This window comes from Macaca thibetana, chromosome 15 (assembly GCF_024542745.1).
Source record: "Macaca thibetana thibetana isolate TM-01 chromosome 15, ASM2454274v1, whole genome shotgun sequence".
In the NCBI taxonomy this organism is placed as follows: domain Eukaryota; kingdom Metazoa; phylum Chordata; class Mammalia; order Primates; family Cercopithecidae; genus Macaca; species Macaca thibetana.
Window position 1 is genome coordinate 19178306 of NC_065592.1, and position 21629 is coordinate 19199934.

The following is a 21629-nucleotide window of genomic DNA, read 5'->3' on the forward strand; positions in this document are numbered from 1 at the left end:
CTTGATCTCCTGACCTCGTGATCCGCCCGCCTCGGCCTCCCAAAGTGCTGGAATTACAGGCATGAGCCACCGCGCCCGGCCTCTGTTTCTTTTTAAAAAAGGCTTTACTCTGTGTGTGTATATACATACAATTATTTAAGATAGACAATATCGGCTGGGTGCGGTGGCTCACATCTGTAATCCCAGCACTTTGGGAGGTCGAGGTGGGCATATCACCTGGGGTCAGGAGTTTGAAAAAAATACTAAAAATAAAAAAATTGGCTGGGCGTGGTGGCACATACCTGTAATCCCAGCTACTTGGGAGGCTGAGGCAGGAGAATCACTTGAACCTGGCAGGCGGAGGTTGCAGTGAGCTGAGATCGCGCCACTGCACTCCAACCTAGGCGACAGAGTGAGACTCTGTCTAAAAATAAAAGACAATACCACCGTCTATGTATGCAGACTATAATACTTCCCTAGGTGTAAACATTTAAAAATTGATGACTTCATGGAGGAAAGATGCCATACTGTCTTGAGACTGTGAGTGGGATGGCAAGTGGTGCGTAATCACAGGGTCAGCAACAGCCAGGATCGGCACAGACCATTCCCGGTCAATAGTGAGTGGAGAACACAGGCCTTGAGACAGCAAGATGAGTGGGTTGGAGAAGATCTCTTCCCTTTGGCGCCTTGGTGTTGCCTTCACTCTGCGCGATTTTTAATGCTATCTTGTGTTTCCTGCTTGCTGAGTGCAAGGCTCTGCCAGGTGCTTTAGTTCATTTGGTTGTCACAACACCCCTGTGAGGGAATTGACTTTATCTTCATTTTATAGATGAGCCAACACTGGACAAAGATGTTAAATAATTTTCCCAAGGTCACACAATGTAAAAGTAGCAGCTCTTGTAGTTTAGTCTGTTTGTGCTGATCACAGAGGTCTTGCTCTTAGCCCTTGCTGTCCTGGGTGGAAAGATGATTTGGTAGAGTGAGCCTCAGCTTTGGAGGCCCACGTTCTTGCGAGCCTTTGAAACGGACAGCCAGAATTAGGCGCACTTTGCTTAGATTTCAGTTGAGGTAGGGCTGGTTGGAGTTGCCCTGATTCCTTTTTATGTTTTTGGTTTTTCTTCCCTTTTAGATGGAACTTCAGACTAGTCAAGGCTTTTGACAGAGAGTGGGAGTAGGAGGAAGTCAGGATGATTGACTACTAGCTCCTGCAAAATTTTTCCTGCTGCTAAGCTGGGGCCCTTCTCCAGTTTCAGAAAGCACCACCCCATAATCATGTTGGGATGTTTCCCATTTCAGATGGCTGCACTTCCACAGTAACACGTGGTTTCCAAGGGCTGGAACGTGGCAGATACAGCCTTGCATTAGCTTACTTTTGAGCATTAGGTTTCTAAGTCATATTTGGTGGATTTTATATTTTGGGTGTTTATTCCTACTGTATTGTAAGCTGTTATCAGTTTTTCCACGTCAAGTTTTTTTTTTTTTTCTTGTTTCTCTTACAGGGAAAAGTACACGTGAGAAAAACAATGTTTTAAATTCCCATGTTGTAGTAGGCACTATACTAAACATTCTAATTAATTTCTTTCAATTCTTAGACTAGTTCTTTGAGATAGTTAAAATAATCCCTTTTTTAGAGATAGAGGAACTGAGGCACATAGGAAAAGTGAACTTCAGTAAGGCCATACAGCTAGTAAAGTGGTCTGGATTGTATTTATTCATTAATTTGTTCACTCATTTAACAAATTGTTGAATATCTGCTGTGTTCTAGATACTTGTTAAAACCTTGGAGGAAACAGCCATGAAAGATTAAGTGGATTATATTCATGTAATAAACATGATAATAATAAACACGCAAATAGATGAGACAAATACAGATTGTGAAAAATTCTAGCAAGAAAGAGCTGTGCGTTAGAGAGTGAGCTGGTTGGGGTGGTAGAGATGGGGCCCACTTTAGATGGCGTAGTTGGGGAGGGCCTCTCCAAGGCAGTGACATTGGAGCTGAGGTGGAAGGGATGAGACCGAGCCATCCTGGCAGACGCTGCAGAAAGAGCTTTGTAGGCAGACAAGGGCTTGACTTATTTCAGGACTGGAAAGGAGGCCAGTGAGGCTGGAATATTGTGAACAGGGGAGAAGATGATACCTGATGAGGTTGGAGAGGTGGTCAGGGACCAGATGATACAGCTCTTTGTAGCTGTGGCAGGGAGTTTTATTCTAAGAATGATGGAAACAAGAGCTAATGGAGGGTTTACCCAGGGAGTGGTGTATACCAGATCTGTCTGAAGCCTGAGGGGGCTCTTATTACATCACACTGCCTTAAAGGAATTCTTTTTTTTTTTTTTTTTTTTGAGATGGAGTCTCACTCTGTCGCCAGGCTGGAGTGCAGTGGCGTGATCTTAGTTCACTGCAAGCTCTGCCTCCTGGGTTCAAGCCATTCTCCTGCCTCAGCCTCTGGAGTAGCTGAGACTACAGGTGAACACTACTACGCCTAGCTAATTTTTGTATTTTTAGTAGAGACAGGGTTTCACCATGTTGGCCAGGATGGTCTCGATCTCTTGACCTCATGATCTGCCCGCCTCAGCCTCCCAAAGTGCTGGGATTACAGGCGTAAGCCACCGTGCCCAGCCAAGAACTTCTTTTTTTAAAAAATTTTTAGGCCGGACACAGTGACTCATGCCTGTAATCCCAGAACTTTGGGAGGCCGAGATGGGCGAATCACCTGAAGTCAGGAGTTCGAGACCAGCCTGGCCAACATGGTGAAAACTTGTCTCTATTAAAACTACAAAAATTAGCCAGGTGTGGTGGCAGACACCTGTGATCCCAGCTACTCGGGAGGCTGAAGCAGGGAGAATTGCTTGAACCCGGAAGGCGGAGTTTGCAGTGGGCTGGGATTGTACCACTACACTCCAGCTTGGGTGACAGAGCGAGACTCCGTCTCAAAAAAAAAACAACAAATATATATGTATTTTTTGACAGATGGTCTCACTCTGTCACCCAGGCTGGAGTGCAGTAGCATGATCATGGCTTACTACAGCTTCAACCTCCTGGGCTCAAGTGATCCTTCTGGCTCTGCCTACCAAAGTGTTGGGATTACAGATGTCAGCCACCCTGCCTGGCCAAGAAATTCTTAAATGTGTCTGTCCATCTATTCTGCCAACCATTGGCTATTTAGTAACCATCTCTTGGGTTACAGTCGAGTGTACAAGGTGGTTATGGGATGGGGGTGGGTAGAAAGCCAAGCATCCAGCTAGGACAATTCAGTATGGTCATTGCTCTGATAAAATAGAGAGTGTATGGAAACATGTAGAAGGATCCCCGGGCCAGCCTGGTAGTGGTATTCAAAGAAAACTGTGAGAGAAATGGTACTAAGCAGAGAACTGAACTGGCCATGGTGGAAAAGATGGTGCTTGTATTTCATTTTATTCATTTGGGACTGTCTGACGTTTGCTGTGACCTTCTAAAGGCGTATTTTCCTTTGCCATATACAAAAATTTCTTTAACTATAAATAGGATAAATATTCTTTCAAGTGTTGCTGAGAATTTTAGCATTGTGTACAATGGGGGCATTCTAAGCAACCTCCATAAATATTTTATTGGTAGCTGAGTAACAGAATAAGGTTTCTCTTTATAGGAAGCATCTGGCGGGGTAGTCATTTTTGTTTGAATGAATGTTTTATGTGCTGTTTCCTTAAAAGGAGGTGCTAATGAACCTATCAGTTGTTTCTTGTGCTTTTCTTGTTAACCACAAAAGTGAAACCTTAAGTGTTAACAAGAGGGCCAAGGGTAGATAGTTTGAAAATGTACTTAATGTGAAATATGCTTATCGTTTTCTTTTATTCACTGATAAAATTGTATTTATGGGCTGGATGTGGTGTGTCACGCCTGTAATCCCAGCACTGTGGGAGGCTGAGGCAGGTGGATCTCCTGAGGTCAGGAGTTCAAGACCAGCCTGGCCAGCATGGTGAAACCCCGCCTCTACTAAGAATAAAAAAATTAACTGGGCATGGTGACACACAACTGTAATCCCAGCTACTCGGGAGGCTGAGGCAGGAGAATCGCTTGAACCTGGGAGGTGGAGGTTGCGGTGAGCCAAGATCGCAACACTGCACTCCAGCCTGGGTGACAGAGCAAGACTCCGTCTCAAAAAAAAAAAAAAAAATTTACTAAAAAGAATATGATATGCTATTAAAAATTGTTTTTTAAAAAGCTGGAAAAAATATGTGGTAAGTGTGAAGATGTACTAGCATCTAAGTGTAGCTTTTCACATTTTGCCCTAATTCATTTTAGTTATTTTAAAAATCAGCTTGAGATATAATTTACATAAAATAAAATGTACCAATTTTAGGTGTTGGATGAACTTTGACAGATGTATATTCCCTTGTAATCACTATTGTAATCTGTATGTATGTATGGTTATAGTTTTTTATATGTGTGTACAGTTCTTGGCATATGTAATGATCACTACAATCAGAATATAGAACAGTTCCATAATCCCAACAACTTCCCTTTTTTTTTTTTTTGGCTTCTTTGTGGTCAGATCCTCTCTTCACCCCAAGCCTCTGGCAACTAATGCCTGTTCTCTGTCCTTGTAATTTTGCTTTTCCCAGAATGTCATATAAATGGAATCGTACAGAATGTAACCTTTTCATACTGGCTTCTTTGCCTCAGCATAATGTCTTTGAATTTTATTCACGTTGTGTGTTTCATAGTTGCTGAGCACTCTTCTGTCGAATGGATGTCTACTGTTTATCCATTCACCCTCTGAGGGACGTAAGAGTTTTTCCCAGGTTTTGGTGATTATTAATAAAGCTGCAGTAAACATTTATGTACAGGTTTTTTGTGTGAAGATAGGTTTTCATTTCTCTAAGATAAATACCTAGGAGTGGAATTGTTGAGTCACATGTTAAGTATAGTTTTTTTGTAAGAAATTGCCAAAGTATATCTAGAGTGTCCGTGCCATTTTGCATTCCCATCAACAGAGTATGAGAACTCCATTTATTCTACATCAGTACTTGGTATTAACAATGTAAACAATTTATTTTACTAGGCACAGTGGGTCACATCTGTAATCCCAGCACTTTGGGAGGCCCAGGCGAGTGGATCATTTGAGGTCAGGAGTTCGAGACCAGCCTGGCCAACATGGTGAAACCTCGTCTCTATTAAAAAAAAATACAAAAACTTAGTCAAGCGTGGTGGTGTGTGCCTGTAATCCTAGCTACTCAGGAGGCTGAGAAAAGAGAATCACTTGAACCGGGAAGACAGAAGTTGTAGTGAGCCAGGATCGCGCCAAGCCTGGGCAACAGAGCAAGACTCTGTCTCCCACCCGCGCCCCCCGCCAAAAAAAAATTAGCCGTTCTAGTAGGTGTGTACGGCATCTCATTTTTTGTAGGGACAGGGTCTTGATTCTTTTTTTATACCTGTTTCTCCACTCAGACTTTCTATCTTTCCATTCATTTCAAGATTGTTGTCTTATGTCTTAGTACATGATTTTGCATGTTGCAAACATTTTAGTCACTTGACTTTAAAAGTTTCACATTTTGAGGCTGGGCGTGGTGACTCACACCTGTAATCCCAGCACTCTGGGAGGCCGAGGTGGGTGAATCACCTGAGGTCAGGATTTGAGACCAGCCTGGCCAACATGGTGAAACCCCGTCTCTACTAAAAGTACAAAAATTAGCCGGGCATGGTGGCACATGCCTGTAATCCCAGCTACTTGGGAGGCTGAGGCAGGAGAATGGCTTGAATCCGGGAGGTAGAGGTTGCAGTGAGCCAAGATTACGCCATTGCACTCCAGCCTGGGTGACAGTGTGAGACTCCGTCTCAAAAAAAACCACAACAGTTTCACATTTTGAAATCGTCAAATTCATTTATTTTCTTCTCACAAAAACCTATGAGATTGATTTTATTATCCCTGTTTTAAAGTTGAGGAAACTGAGGCTCAAAGAAGTAGCATGTCTAGTTTGCATCATAAAAGAGAGTTAAGATAGGACTTAGTATTGTCTCCAAAGCCGCTGATCTTTCTGCCTTACCATTGAGAACTGAGCTTAAACAGTGACTTTGAGAATGGAAAGAGAACAACAGATGCACGAACTATAGCATGGACAGGCACACTGCATTTAGTAAATATCATCAGCACTCGCTTCACAATTCAGAGTCTCAATAAAAGATTGCATTTGTCTATTACTACTTTATTTTTATTATTTATAGGAAATTTATATGGTACAAATATACAGTGTACTTCTAGATGCATACTATCATATCAAGTAAATAATTACGTGTTCATATCCCCTGCCCTTTTAAAAAATAGTAACCTATCTATATAATGTTCCATAGTATAGTGTTTTTATTTAACAATGTATCTCGGACATAATTTCTTATGAGTGCACAATGTGGTCTCTCATTCTTGTTTATGGTTCTATCATATTCTATTGAGTTGATATACTATAATTTACTTAACCATGGACAAATTGACTTTTAATAATTCACATTAACCATAGACTAGTAGACTATTTGACTTTAAAAACTTAAAAAAATGAGGCCAAGTGTGATGGCTTGCACCTATAATCCCAGCAAGTTGGGAGGCTTAGGTGAGAGGATTCCTTGAGCCCAGGAGTTTGAGGCTGCAGTGAGCTGTGATTATACCACTTCATTCCAACCTGGGTGATAGAGTAAGACCTCATCTTTAAAAAATAATAATAATAAAAAAAAACTTTAAAAGAAGTGTAACATGCATGCAGGCCTACCCACAAATCGTATGTGAACAGTTTAATGAATTATCAAAAAAGGAGCATAACCTATAACCATCACCAAAGCCAAGACATGGGACATTATCAGTGCCCCAGAAGTTTGCTTTGTGGCTCATTCCACGCACTAAGCACTTTTCCTCCCCAAAGGTAACCATCATCCTGGACTAATTTAAAGTCCCTTCCTAGCTTGTGTTTCTGTCCCTCTCTTTGTAACAGGGAAAAGAGAGGACTTTTTTTCCCCACAAAGGCAGAGACTTAAAAATATGTGAAACAGAGAGGGAGAACCTGGGGATGTTGGTAGGATTTTGGAGAACATTTAACTATTTAAACATGGTGCTAGAAACATACGAGGAATTGCTTTACTGTGTAGGCTAATATCTGTTCTTGAAGTTAAGTTAGACTGCACAGAAAAGTTTACTGGATGAACCAAACCAAAAAAGTCAGGAATTTTCTCTATAGGCCGTGAGGTTGAATTGACAGATCATAGTTACTGGAGTCAGACAGCAGGATAGGAATCCCAGCCCTTCCCCTACTAGCGTGATCTTTGATCATGTATATAGTGGAGACAGTACTTTTGCAATGTTACTATAAGAATTGAGATATTGTATGTAAATTATCTGGCTAGGTGCTTGTTTACATAGTAGGTTCTCAGTAAATATGCTTTTTCTTACTATATTCTTTTTTCCCCCAACTTTTTATTGTGACAGATTTCAAGTGTATGAAAAGTTGCAAAATAGCACAGTGAACAACCATGTATATTCATCTAGATTCGTCATTAATGTTTTCTATATTTGCTTTATCTTTTTTTTTCCTGTCTCTGCTCATTTGAGTTAATTGCAGACGTCATGACACAGCACTCTTAAGTACATTAGCATGTGTCTCTTTCTTAGGACATTTTCCTGTAAAATCATAATATTATTACCTAATAAAAAGTTGTTATTCAAGTTTCCCCAGGTATCATCATATGGTTGTTTTTGTAAAGAATTCAAGATTTTATTGTACTTAGTAGCTGTGCCTCTTCAATCTCCGTTTATTTAGAAGAGTTTACCAAACATTTTTGCCTTAGGATTGTCATTAAGATTTTTGAAGAGTTCAGTTCTGTTGTTTTGCAGAATGTTTTTCAACTTAGATTTATCTGGTAGAGTCCTCTTGATTAGGTACAGGTTAAAGGTTATAGACAGAAGCACTTGAGATGGAATTGTTTGCTCTCAGTGATTTATTTCAGGAGGAAAATGATGTTAGTTTATCCCTTCAATGGTGATAAGAGATGAATTTTTTTGGTTAAGATGGTGTTCGCAAGTTTTCTAAATTGTAAGGGTACCTTTTCCTTTTGTAATTAATAAGCCATTTGTGGGGTAATAAGTTTGAGACTGTCTGAATATTATGTTCTGTAGTGATCTTTCATCTAATGCTTTTAGTGTTGCTGATTCTTACCTGAATCAATCATTACTATGGAGGTTGTACAATAGTGATTTTCTGTTCCTCGTATTCTACATTTATTAACTGGATTTCTTTTGAGATTCTCCTCTTCTTTTCCTTTTCTTCTTCTTATCAGTGTGGAGTTTTTAATTCTTTCTTTATTCAGTCATTATTCATTTTCATTCATTATTCATTCCTGTCATTATTCATTTTAATGCTCAAATTGTACTGACTTTGGCTGGTGGGAACTGCTTAATTCTTCTGTGTTAGTAGAATGGTAGCAAAAACAGGCTTTCTCTAGTATTTAACATTTGAATCAATTTTGTAGCCTTGTAATCTATAGGACTAATGTATGTACTATCTGTCTCTTGTTTGCTTTTGATGACCCTTCTGTGATATTTTTCAGCAAATCACTGAATTGAAGAAAGAAAACTTTAACCTAAAGCTGCGCATCTATTTCCTTGAGGAAAGAATGCAACAGGAATTTCATGGCCCCGCCGAACATATCTACAAAACTGTGAGTGGCCCACTTCTCATTGCTGTCCCTTGTGTCTTTTCTCATTGTCATTTCAAGCAGAAATTTGATTAATATTTGATCTCAGAGTTAGCAGGAAGAGAGATGCTTTCATTTAATCTCAATTGATTATGGGGAGCATAAAGATATCAGGATGACTTTAATATTAAGCAAATGGGTACATGATTAATTTTAAGGAAGTCTTTCACTCTCTTTTAAAAATCAGAATTCGGATTCACTCATTTTTACCTCAATTAAGTTTTTATAATTATGTGTTCTTTAGAAACAGGCAGTGGAATGGTAGAATGGTTTTGGAGTTGAATTCTGTTACCAGCTGACTTGTGTAACTTAGGCAAGTCATTTTAGCTCTTAGGGCTTGCTTCCAGAATTAAGTGATAATCCCTTTGTCATAGGGTTATTTGTGTGAATTAAAATGAGAAGACAGATGAAAAGCTCCAGCACACAGTCAGTTGACAATTATCGTCTTCTTGAGGCTTCGTTTGGCAGCCCAAAGTTAGGATTGTCAGTATTTCTGTGATAGGACTCTTCTGTATTCCTGTGTGCTTGCCTGTAACTGTCAGAAGAAAAGGCTATCCTCATTTGAAGTCTTGACCTGGAGGTCTTTGTCTGAAAACAAACCTTGGTTCTGAAAACTGAAAAAAGAACTTGGCTTTCTTGAAAAGGCTTGAGTACAAACAGTATTTCAGTGCCTGTTTCTTGGCTTTTTCTAGTAGATTAGCCCTTGGCCTGGGAATTATTCTGACTTTTCTCCTCTGAAGTTTGTACCAGTGGAAACTTTTGAAGGAGGAAAAAGAACTCTCCTTGAGTTTCAGCAGATGAACTTAAATTGACTTGTCTTGAAGAGGGATTGTGCTGTACTTCTGAGCCTTTTCAAGAATTGAAAAGCTTCTTTGTCCCCTATGAGAGTTTTTTTCTTCACTCTGGGGGTGGAAAGACAATGAGGACGTCCCCTTTTCTGGAAGGGAGTGGTGATGCAATCACAATTTTAGAGGAAAACCAATAGCCTAAAGCAGTTTATGTGTGAGTATGGTGGCCATGCCTCTCAGAACCTCTTGGGTGATAGGAATACAAAACGTGCTAGTTGCCAACTCTGTCAGGCACTGTCTTCGGCATCTGTACATTTGCATCTTATTGTAATTCTCATGACAGTCCTATGCCATGGAGTTTATCTTCACCTTATAGGGGAAGAAACTGAGACTTACAGAAGATGAATAACCCACCTGATGTCATATAGCTACTATGTGAGGTGGATTTTGAGCCTAGGTCTCCCAACCTCATTGTACCATACCACTTCAGCTGTCTGACTAGATGATTTCATGACCCCTTTCTTCAGTGTAAGTTTTTGGATAGGTGCACATGGTTTAGAATTCAAAAAGCCTAAGAGGTACACACTGAAAAGACTCTTCCATCCTTGTGTCCTGGTCCTCTAGATCTAATAAATATTGATTGCTTATGCAGAGGAATTTTATATATATATATAACAAGCAAGCATGTGTTTGCGTGTGTGTGTATGTGTATAAACCCTCTTTTTACATAAATGCAAGCATGTTCTGTTCTGCACCTTATATTTTTCACTTAATGATTTCCTTCCTTCCTTCCTTCCTTCCTTCCTTCCTTCCTTCCTTCCTTCCTTCCTTCCTTCCTTTCTTTTTTCTTTTCTTTCCTTCCTTTCCCTTCTTTTCTTTCTTCACTTCCCTTTCCTTCCTTCCTTTTTTCTTTCCTTTCCTTCCTTCCTTCCTTTCTTTTTTCTTTTCTTTCCTTCCTTTCCCTTCTTTCTTCACTTCCCTTTCCTTCCTTCCTTTTTTCTTTCTTTTCTTTCTTTCCTTCCTTCCTTTCTTCCTTCCTTCCTTCTTTCCTTTTCTTTTCTCTTTTCTGTTTTCTTTTCTTTTCTTCCAATGGAGTCTCCGTCTGTTGCCCAGGCTGGAGTGCAGTGGCACAATCTTGGCTTACTGCAACCTCTGCCTCCCAGGTTCAAGTAATTCCTGTCTTCGGCCTCCTGATTAGCTGGGATTGCATGTGAATGCCAGCACGCCTGGCTAATTTTTGTATTTTTGGTAGAGATGGGGTTTCGCCACGTTCTCCAGGCTGGTCTTGAACTCCTGGCCTCAAGTGATCCACCTGCCTTGGCCTTTCAAAGTGCTTGGATTATAGGCGTGAGGCACTGCACCTCGCTTTACTTAATGATATCTTGGATATCTTTCTTTAAGGGTAGTTTAAGAATGAATTTCTTTATTCTTTTTGTTTTTGAGACAGTATCTCACTCTTGTCACCAGGCTGGAGTGTAGTGGCATGATCATAGCTCACTGCAACCTTGAACTCTTGGGCTCAAGAGATCCTCCCATCTCAGTCTCCTTAGTAGTTGGGACTACAGGCATGCACCACCACACCTGGCATTTAAAAATTTTTGCTTTTTATAGAGATGGGGTCTTGCTATGTTGCCCAAGGCTGGTCTTGAACTTCTAGCTTCAAGCCGTCCTCCTGTCTTGGCTTCCTAAAGTGTTGGGACTTACAGGTGTGAGCCACCGCACTAAGCTGCCTTTTTTTTATAGTTTCATAATATTCCATTTTATGCTTTGAAGGTACCCTGACTTTTGGTTTGGAAATTACAATTATGTATATGAGTTTATAACTTGAGATATTGGACTTGAGAAAAATAGCCGAATGGACAAGTTAGTATTAATTCTTTTAAATATATTAAATTGGAGTGCCTGTTGGTTCATCACAAAGTGAAGCACTTAGAGTATATTATATCATTTCATAAATAGAAGCTCTCTACCCTTCTGAGAGCTGGAAAAAGAATCCTCTGTTTGAAGGATGTTTCTGCATTTTTCACAAAATTACAGTTGAAGACATTATACACTGTTACCCAGGGTCCTTTATGCAAAGATCACTTTCTTCAAGAAAAAGTTCTGCCTCATCGATGACTTCTTTAGTTCTTGTTGTTTGACAGTGAAGAAGATAACCTATTTTAAGCCCTGTCTCCAAGGCTTTGCTCATTTAATCCTTAAAGCCCTCATGTCATGGGAGCTTTTTTGTTTTGTTTTTGACACTTGAGGGATTGGAAAGGAGAAGCATTGCTTTGTCACCCTGTGGACTTATGTGTCTAAGGACAGTTATAATATTGTGCTTCTAGTTTTGTATTCCACGTTAGCGTGTCTTGTTCACTTCAATGTCTTCTGTGGTCGGTCCTTCACAGGTGCTTGGTAAGTTTCTGCGAAGTGAAGGAATGAATAAGTGAGTAGCCACTGACTCTGTGGTCTCCTCCTGTAGAGAGTAGAGACAGAATTTAAACCCATGTCCTTTTGGTCACACACCCATGACCTTTCTGTCATGGCTGTACTTCTCAACCTGAAGTACTTGTTTCTCCAGGGCTGCTTGCCAGAAAGGAGGGAGGCATATCCTGTGAGATGGTAAATCTTACTGGAAATGATTTTTTTTTTTCGAGACAGAGTCTCGCTCTGTCACCTAGGCTGGAGTGCAGTGGTACTATCTTGGCTCACTGCAACCTCTGCCTCTCAGGTTCAGGCGATTCTTCTGCCTCAGCCTCCCAAATACCTGGGACTACAGGCAAGTGCCACCACTCCTGGCTAATTTTTGTATTTTTAGTTGAGACGGTTTCGCTATGTTGGCCAGGCTGGTCTTGAACTCCTGACCTCCAGTGATCTGCCGGCCTCCCAAACTGCTAGGATTATAGGTGCGAACCGCTGTGCCTGGCCTGGAAATATTTTTGTTTAAATAATACACATGTGGCCGGATGCGGTAGCTCACACCTGTAATCCCAGCACTTTGAGAGGCCAAGGAGGGCAGATCACTTGAGGTCAGGAGTTCAAGACCAGCCTGGCCAACATGGTGAAACCCCATCTCAACTAAAAATACAAAAAATTAGCCGGGTGTGGTGGCAGGTGCCTACTATAATCCTAGCTACTCAGAGGCTGAGGCAGGAGGATCACTTGAACCTGGGAGGTGGAGGTTGCAGTGAGCTGAGATCGCACCACTGCACTCCAGCCTGGATGACAAGAGCAAGACTTCATCTCAAAAAAACGAAAAATGAAAAACACGTGTATTATGGAGTACAACCTAAAATTGGCATGGATTATTAAAATAAAAGAGGAGCTGTAAACCCAGTGCTTTGGGAGGCTGAAGCAGGAGTATCATTTGAAGCCAGAAGTTCAAGACCAGCCGGGGCAATGTGGCAAGACCCCATCTGTAAAAACAAAACAAAACAAAACAAAAAAATGGGCAAGGGAGTGCACGCCTATAGTCCCAGCTACTCAGGAGGTTGAGGTGGGAGGATCCCTCGAGCCCAGGAGTTTGAGGCCTGCAGTGAGCTATGATAGCACCCCTGCACTTCAGGCTGGGCAACAGCAGAGCAAGACTCTGCCTCTAAATAAATAAACAAAAAACCAAAGGGGGATTTCCAAGAAATTGTAGATTTACAGCAGTCTTCCACAAACTATGCACCCAAACCCCCATCTACTACATGAGTTCATCTAATATTCTGTCTGGGATACATTTGTGCATAAGTTTTAGAAGCCTGCCACTGTTCCACTGTCTCATATTGAATTCCATTTGCCCTGGATTCTGTCTTGGATTCTCACGTGAGTTGTAAGCCCAAGGCTGTGTGTGACTCCCTTTGTTCCACTCAGTTAAGAGGAAGACATTTGGTTGGAGAACATTGTGGTTCTCCTTATAGATAGCTTGCCCCATGTTGTTGTAGCTTTTTTTGTAAGTGAGAACCCTGAAATCTTATATTGAAATGACACACGCCATGATGTGTCCTCCTGTTTTCCATCCACATGTTTTATTTTATTTTTTTAAGCTGTAACACGTTCCCACTGCTACAGCCACCACATGTGTGATTGTAAACCACCACCAGTAATTGCTTTGGAATGGGAAAAACACTTCAGAATTGCTTGTAAATTTGCTTGGCGGAGGGCATACAATTTTTAAATCAGCCTTCCTTGTATGACATTTATGCCTTGATATTTGAATGCTCTGGCTGTTAGAAGCTTGGAGCATTTACATAATTGCTCCAAGTCTCGCGAAATCCAGGTCTTTCTTTTGAGACCACCAGTGTTTAATAATTCCCTTTTCTCTGTGCCCTGAGGCTAATGAGGGTTTTTGAATCTAACATCTGCCTATTACAAGCATCCTGTAGTCAGTCTGTGCTGGAAGCAGTTTCCCCATTGTTGACATTCATAGGTCCTGTATTTTACGTTGTTTCTTTTCTTTCTTAATCTTGTCTTGTAGAACATTGAGCTCAAGGTGGAAGTAGAAAGTCTGAAGCGGGAACTCCAGGAGAGAGAGCGGCTGCTCATCAAAGCCTCGTGAGTACCGTCATCTGTCGAAAGCCTGCAAGTCGCCCACACTGGGTTGGTTGGTCAGTGAAATAGAGCCATCCACTTTTCTAAGACAATTGATTTCCATCTGGAGTCTGGGGACTCCAAAGAGGTTTTTGTTTTTACTTAATTATTTACTTTTCAGCCAGCTTTTAAGATATACCATGATTATAGAAAAATGAACAGATCTTAAGTGTACAGCGTGAATGTTCACAAGCAAACACACCCGTGGAACTACCATCCAGATCAGGAAAGAGAACGTACCAGCCCCCGCAAAAGCCCTCTTTGTGGTCTCAGAACTCACCTTTCTCCCCTAAAGATAACTACCGTTCTGACCCCTGTTAGTTCTGCCTGTTTTTAAACTGTATATACAAGGAATTATATAGTAGGTTTTCTTTTGTGTCTGGCTTGTTTCTTCAACAATGTATTTGTGAGATTGATCTGTGTTGTTAATTATATCAGTAGTTCATTCTTATTGTCGTAAAAGCCTGGGGTGATTTGAAGGGGTCCTGGTGGGTGAGGCAGGGAGACAGAGGAGGGGGCTTCAGCCAGAGTAACTGTCTTTTTCTTTTTTTTCCTTTAAGATCTGTTAAATGTACTAGGGACCCTCATAATATTTTGCTTGAAAGAGGTTCTACTCCTTAAAAAACATTTGAAAACTAGTATTTTCATTTATTCAAATATTGAACAACAAGCACAGTTCAGCAAATACAGTCTGTGAATCAGTTGATTATTCACTCATTCATAAACATTTATTACATAATAACTTGTGAAATACACAAGTATTTCGAATCTAACACCTGCCCAAAGATCTGAAAAGAGAGCCCTCCACCCCTCTACTCGAAGAGCCCATCAGAGACTGGTGAGCTGTTCATCACACCTGTGAAAAATAACATGCCAGGAAGGTACAGTGGTAGAGGGTGTTGTGGATAAGGTGGCGACACCAAAGTGTGCTAAGTTTTGTTCTGTGACAGTGGAATAAGACTTCCCGGGGCTGCCTCACTGAGGATCCCAGCCAGAAGCTTATGTGGAAATGCTTCATTTGTTCTGACAGTAGAGTTCCTGCTGGGTGTGGTAGGCCAGGACCATGGAGTTCTTGGTTTAGGGCACGGCTGCACTGCTCTGGGCCAGGCCAGTATAATTCCCTTCATTGCCACCGGGTCCAGCAGCTGGAAGCTGGCCTGCTGTTGGCTTTCAGCAGACTACAGGATGCCAGGCGTAGGCTGCTTCTCCGGGTTATGCTGAACTTGCACACTTGGTATTTTCTGAATGAATAAGTGAATGAAGTAATAAATATCACCAGATTAACAAGTTGTTGTTAATGTTGTTGTTGTTTTTTGAAGTACATTATTTTCTGGGCAGGGAGGCAAATCTACTTTATCAAACCTGAAGATCAGTAATGGAATTTGGTCTGTCTCATACTCAGTGCCCTGCCTGCTGCAGGTCTTGGCTTGGACTAGTTTTCAGTTAAGCTCATACACATGGCAACCTCAGCTCACAAAGGCTTGCATACCCTCCTCAATAGCAAAACATGGGATTGAGTATTTTGGAGGCTTGTGCACATCTTTATATGTGTATATTTCCCAAACGGCTCAGGCTTGTGTGGTCTGACTAGCTTTATTCATTTATTCAGAAATATATATTAAGTGGCTCTTGTGTGCTGCAGTGGGCTAGGTTCCTGGGGATGTAGTGGTGATGCAATCAGATGCATGAGGCTCACATTCTAGTGGGAGTGATGGTGATAAAATACTTGGAGTAATAAATATATAAACAAAAGTCGGGGAAAGAGCTATGAAGTAAAATAAAGGGAGCTATGAGAATTTATAGGTAGGGGAGTAAATATATATTATTATTATTTTTTGAGACAGAGTTTCACTCTGCCAGGCTGGAGTGCAGTGGCGTGATCTCAGCTCACTGCAACCTCCGCCTCCTGGGTCCAGGCGATTCTCCTGCCTCAGCCTCCCGAGTAGCTGGGATTACAGGCATGTGCCGCCATGCTCAGCTAACTTTTGATTTTTAGTAGAGATGGGGTTTCACCATCTTGGCCAGGCTGGTCTTGAACCCCTGGCCTCACGTGATCCACCCATCTCAGCCTCTCAAAGTACGAGGATTACAGGGGTGAGCCGCTGCGCCCAGCCAGGTAGGGGAGTAAATATATAGATGTGGCTGTATAGCAGGGAAGGTGTCCCTGAGGAGGTGGCATTTGAAATGAGATCTGAAAGACAAGTAGGAATTAACAAGGTGAATGGGTAGAGAAACTGTTCAAAGAGAAGAGAATGTATGGGTCTGAGGGAATATGAGAAGTCTAGAACACTAGAGATTTTGGTCTTTATCCTAAAATCACATGGAAAGCAGTCGTGGGTTTTAAGCGAGTGACACAATCAGAGTTCTGTTTTTGAAAAGGTCATTCTGGATGCTGGGTGGGAAGTGGATTGTGGAGAGAGCATGAGTGGAAGCTGGGAGACCAGTCAGGAAGCTAGTCCAGTGGTTGAGGTGAGAGGCGAGTGACAGAGTAGCTGGGTGAATCAGACATTTGGGAAGCAGAATCAACAGGCCTTGGTGATGGATGGGAAGGGAGATGTCATGGATGATTTCTGTCTGGGGTTAAGGTCATGATCTCTGTTAAGAATGTTCGCAATGAACATTCTTAAACTGCTCCAGCTTCCTGTCTACCAACTCTATCCCAGACACAGTTCATGGATGCTAAAATGTTCTTGCTTTTGCTGCTCTAACTCTGCTCCAGCAGACCTCCTCCCCTCTCATCTCCTCCCAGCCCAAATGCCTTCCATTGCTCAGCCCTTTGTAAAGCCTCAGATCTGGAACCATGCATGGCTTCCTCTAGCCTGCGTCCGTCTCTTACGGACTTCGCTGGTACAGAATGATAATACTCTATGCATAACACTTGTTAGTTTATAAAACACTTTCCATTTACATTCCATCATTGTTCTGGGAGCTGGGAAAGTCTGGAAGAATACCCTCATTTCATAGAGGAGAGACTATAGGCCAGGAAAAGGGAAGGGCCATGACTCCCAGCCGAGAAGGTCACATCTGCTATTAGAACTCAAGTCCCTGACTTCTAGTTCAGCACTAGGTTCCATGTTCTTTTTAAATTTTTGTATGTAGATAATTGTATATTGGTATATACACAATATCTATGTATCTGTTCAATGACAGTATCTACCATGGAACTGCTAGGTGTGCCTATCTCTTATTTTTTTTTTTGAGATGGAGTCTTGCTCTGTTGCCCAGGCTGGAGTGCAGTGGTACAATCTCGGCTCACTGCAACCCGGGTTCAAGCGATTCTTCTGCCTCAGCTTCCTGAGTAGCTGGGATTACAGGCATACGCCACAATGCTTGGCAAATTTTTGTATTTTTAGTAGAGACAGGGTTTCACCATGTTAGCCAGACTGGTCTCGAACTCCTGACCTCAGGTAATCCACCCGCATTGGCCTTCCAAAGTGCTGGGATTACAGGCGTGAGCCACCATGCCTGGTCGTGCTTTTCTCTTTAACCCTAGCTTTCTAGCACCCAGCAGTATGTCTATGGTGGATACTTGCTGATGGAAAATACCTATGTTAATATAATACCCTTGACTCTGCTTTTCAGTGTTGTGATTTTTGGTGGGGCATGGGGACAGGATATGACATCTGCCACAGGAAAAGCCTCTGCTTTTACCTGAAGAACCATAATTAGAATGAAAAGAATCCAGGGGAAATGTGGAGGATTGAAAGGGTAATGAGGCTGGCATTTATAGAATCTGACTTTCTTGTATTGGGTGGAAAGCTAGATGAAACCAGTTTCTCTCAGCCTTTCCTCTCCTCAGGTCTTGCTGTCCACCTTGTGTGTTAGCCCCGATTCTGCAAGGAAAGAAAGGGTTGAGGGAGGGAGCTAACACTTATTGAGACTCAGACATCCTGCGTCGGGCACTTGACAGGTTTTATTGCATTTGATCAATTATGTGGGCAGCCAGTATTCCCATTTGAGTGGAGAGAAAACCGAGGTTCGAGGAGTGGGGAAACGTGTAGCGGCTGCTCTGGCTCCAGAGCGCGCTGTGCCTTGCTGTGAAATAAACATTTGTTGGCTGGTTTTCCACTGTTATATTTATCAGTTACAATAAGGGGACATTAAAAACGAAAGCAGTCATATTGTTGTGAGTAAATTTTATCTCTGTAGCTTTAAAACACAAACAAAAATAATAATTCCATTAGTAGAGGAAAATTGTACCATACTACTGAGTATAAATTTTATTGCCACAGAAACTGTAAAACACAAAGATGATAAATGAAAAGTTGGAACATTTATTATTGGGAATATATTTTACTGGTATAACTCAAACTCAAACAAACTGAGTAATCATAGTACTTGTTAAAAATTATAGTCAGCTTCTTGACAATGTATGTGATTCAGACAGCAAAACACAAAGGTTAGACCTGGGCTGATAGGAGGGAGACAGCATATTTGCACTCTGGTAGGTAGGGTGGGGGGGTAAGGGAAAGGGGTAGCAGAGGCGATCTGTTTTATAGAGGAGGCTCTGTAAAGCCCAGGCCTCAAACCTTGGTGAGCAGGTAGCAGAAATTCATTGCTGGAGAAACCCTGTATCCAAGGCCTGGGAAGGCAGGGCTTCTCGTCCAGAATTCTTTCGGCCGTGTATAATGCTCCTCAAGGAGTGATAGAAATGATTGTGAATCACTGTGAATTCAAGACAGCGATGCAAAAATGAGCCCCAGGAGTGGGGGGTGATGGCATTCAATGGCATGAATCAGGAAATGGAAATGGGCACCTTGGCTGTGGCCAGCAGAGACCCCAGCAGAGGGTAGAATGAGGCCTCTCACAGCAGCTCAGCAGGAGCCAGCACTGTGTGGGCCTCAGAGGCCAAGGGCTAGCGTGCAGAGCACTCCGATCAGAGAGGAACAGGCCTACATATGTGAGCACATTAATTCTGAGAGGTAATCATCTCATTTTTCACATGAGGAAACTGAGGTGTGAGAGGTAATTTAGTGAGGCTACATAATTCACCCAGAGTCACACTGAGGATATAATAGAGTAAAAATTTAGAAGCAGATCTGTGCAGCTTCAGAGCCCATGTCCTTTCTTTCCAGTTGTTCACATTGAATTCCATTAAAATGATATGACACTGGGGCCTTCTGAAGCTTTATTGGTGAAAAGAAAAAATATATTAGTATTTATTTTCAGGCGACTCATGTTTGAGACTTGCACAACAAGTATGGTCCTCTTGACTTTCCATTGTTCTCAGTAAAAAAATTCACATGGCTTGTACATGTGAGTATCTGATCACATGGCTCTCAGTTGGAAAAATTTTATATATCTTTAAAGTAGGGCATGGGAAGCTGGTGGTGAATAGATTTGTTCTGTTGCAGTTTTTCTGAGAAACCAGCCTTAGGTGGAAGCATTTCCTTTATTATTCTGCCTTCTGGAAACCTGCAATCATTTTAGAAATCTGATGAGGACTGCTCATACAGTCATGTCCGACACTGTTTATCTTCTGGCATCGGTGGTTGTAGTCCTGCGTCTGATTTGGGCGTGCCATTCCCACCACTGCCCGTCATGTGGAGAGAATATTCCATGGTGCTCTAGCAGTGCTTACTCTGTGTTTTATGTTAGAGTAACACAGAGTACAGGTTGCTTGTGTAACCTCCCCTCTTCATACCCTAAGTGGTAGCTAGTGTGTGAACAGATTGATCCTGATGCATTTAAAATGCTTTTCCCTTCAGTTGGCAGAAGATGAAGTATGCAGACCCTTACTTCCGCAGATTTATTTTCATTGCATACTGCTCCTTTGCACATTGGTTTGTCAGACCAGCTCTCTGCCCTCCTTGCACCACTGGTGGAAGTATACTTTGTTGGAAGCCCCCTGGTGGGAAATTTGGCAGTAGCTATCCAGAATCTTAGCAGTGGGCTTACCCTGTGACCCAGCTATTCCCTTTCTAGAAATCTGTTCTCAGGAAGTCACTGGATAGTAGATATACAAGGATGCTTTTATCATAACATTGCTTATTACAGTAAACAATTTCACCAACATTTATTGAATACTTACTTTGTACCAGGCACTGTTCTCAGAACTTTGTGAGTATCGTCGGATACAATGTGTTAAATGAGAAACAATTTAAATGTTTTAAAAATAGAGAATTGATTTAGTAAACTATAGTACATTTCATACATTGAGTTAATATACAGCCTTTAAAAATGATGATATAGACTTTATTGACACAAAAGGATGTTTATGGTATATTAAGTAACAAAATCAATTCACTGATGTGTACCAAATGGTTCTTTTTTGTAGAAAACGTCTGAAAGGCTATATGCTAAAATGTTGACTTAGTTATCCTGAGTGACAAGATTATGGATGATTCTTTCTTTTTTCTTATTTGCGTTTTTGAATGATAAATATTAAGCTAAAGAAAAAGAAGCTCAGGCCGGGCGCGGTGGCTCAAGCCTGTAATCCCAGCACTTTGGGAGGCCGAGACGGGCAGATCACGAGGTCGGGAGATCGAGACCATCCTGGCTAACACGGTGAAACCCCGTCTCTACTAAAAAAATACAAAAAACTAGCCGGGCGAGGTGGCGGGCGCCTGTAGTCCCAGCTACTCGGGAGGCTGAGGCAGGAGAATGGCGTGAACCCGGGAGGCGGAGCTTGCAGTGAGCTGAGATCTGGCCACTGCACTCCAGCCTGGGCGGCAGAGCGAGACTCCGTCTCAAAAAAAAAAAAAAAAAAAAAAAAAGAAAAAGAAGCTCAGCACAGGTCTGTGGGAGAAATGACTAACAAATATTCCTTGTCTCTCTGGGGCTGTGAAATGACCATCAGACTATCACCCTTGCATGTTTTACCCCGTGCCTCTTTTTGCAGCAAAGCAGTTGAGAGCTTAGCTGAAGCTGGTGGCTCTGAAATCCAGCGGGTAAAAGAAGATGCTCGAAAGAAGGTGCAGCAGGTGGAAGATCTCCTAACCAAAAGAATACTCCTTTTAGAAAAGGCAAGTCTGGAAATCCTGAGGGCAGTGTATTTCTTACAGTGGGTTAATAACAGGCGGGCACAGTTTCATTTCTTTTTTCGTAGACCGTCAGTTTCAGGAGAAACAACAGCCACCCTTATTGAGCATCTCCTGGATTGTAGCCCCATTTCAGGCATTTTACATGTATAGTTTATAACACCTTTACCCTGCAAACTGGCCATTGTGGTCTTCATTTCTGTATAAGGTCACTGAAATACAGAGAGAAGTACTAACTCATTTAATAGGCCTAACCTAATACTAATAGGTTTAATCCTGGGTTTAACTATGCTGATTTTAAAGCCCATGCTCTTTCTACAGCAGCACTCTGCTTATTGTCTAGTTTAGCTCCATTATTTTAAAGATGTGGAAGCTGAAGGCCAGAGAAGGGAAATGACTTACCTCACATTAGTTAAGCCTGGAACCAGACTCTGACCTTTAGGCTACCACGTGTCCATCCAGCTCTGGTACCTGGTATCCGGCTTCCCTCCAACCATCCTGCCAGTGCTCATAGAATGTTTTTTCTCTATTAGGCACTGCATGTCACTTCTCCTTCTATTTATTCTCAGTTAGGTATTTCCTATCACTGTGATGGGAGTCAGGATGTTTCCTG

General features: G+C 41.8%; 1 protein-coding gene across 6 annotated transcripts in view; it reads left to right on the forward strand.

Moving 5' to 3' along the window:
• CDK5RAP2 (CDK5 regulatory subunit associated protein 2) overlaps window positions 1–21629 on the forward strand; it is a 191486-nt gene that overhangs the window by 20397 nt on the left and 149460 nt on the right. For all 6 annotated transcript variants that reach the window (XM_050761203.1, XM_050761208.1, XM_050761205.1 and 3 more), the window contains 3 exons: window positions 8545–8655; window positions 13924–14000; window positions 20878–21001. In XM_050761203.1, the coding sequence (XP_050617160.1) occupies window positions 8545–8655; window positions 13924–14000; window positions 20878–21001 (312 nt within the window). The remainder of the gene's footprint in view (window positions 1–8544; window positions 8656–13923; window positions 14001–20877; window positions 21002–21629) is intronic.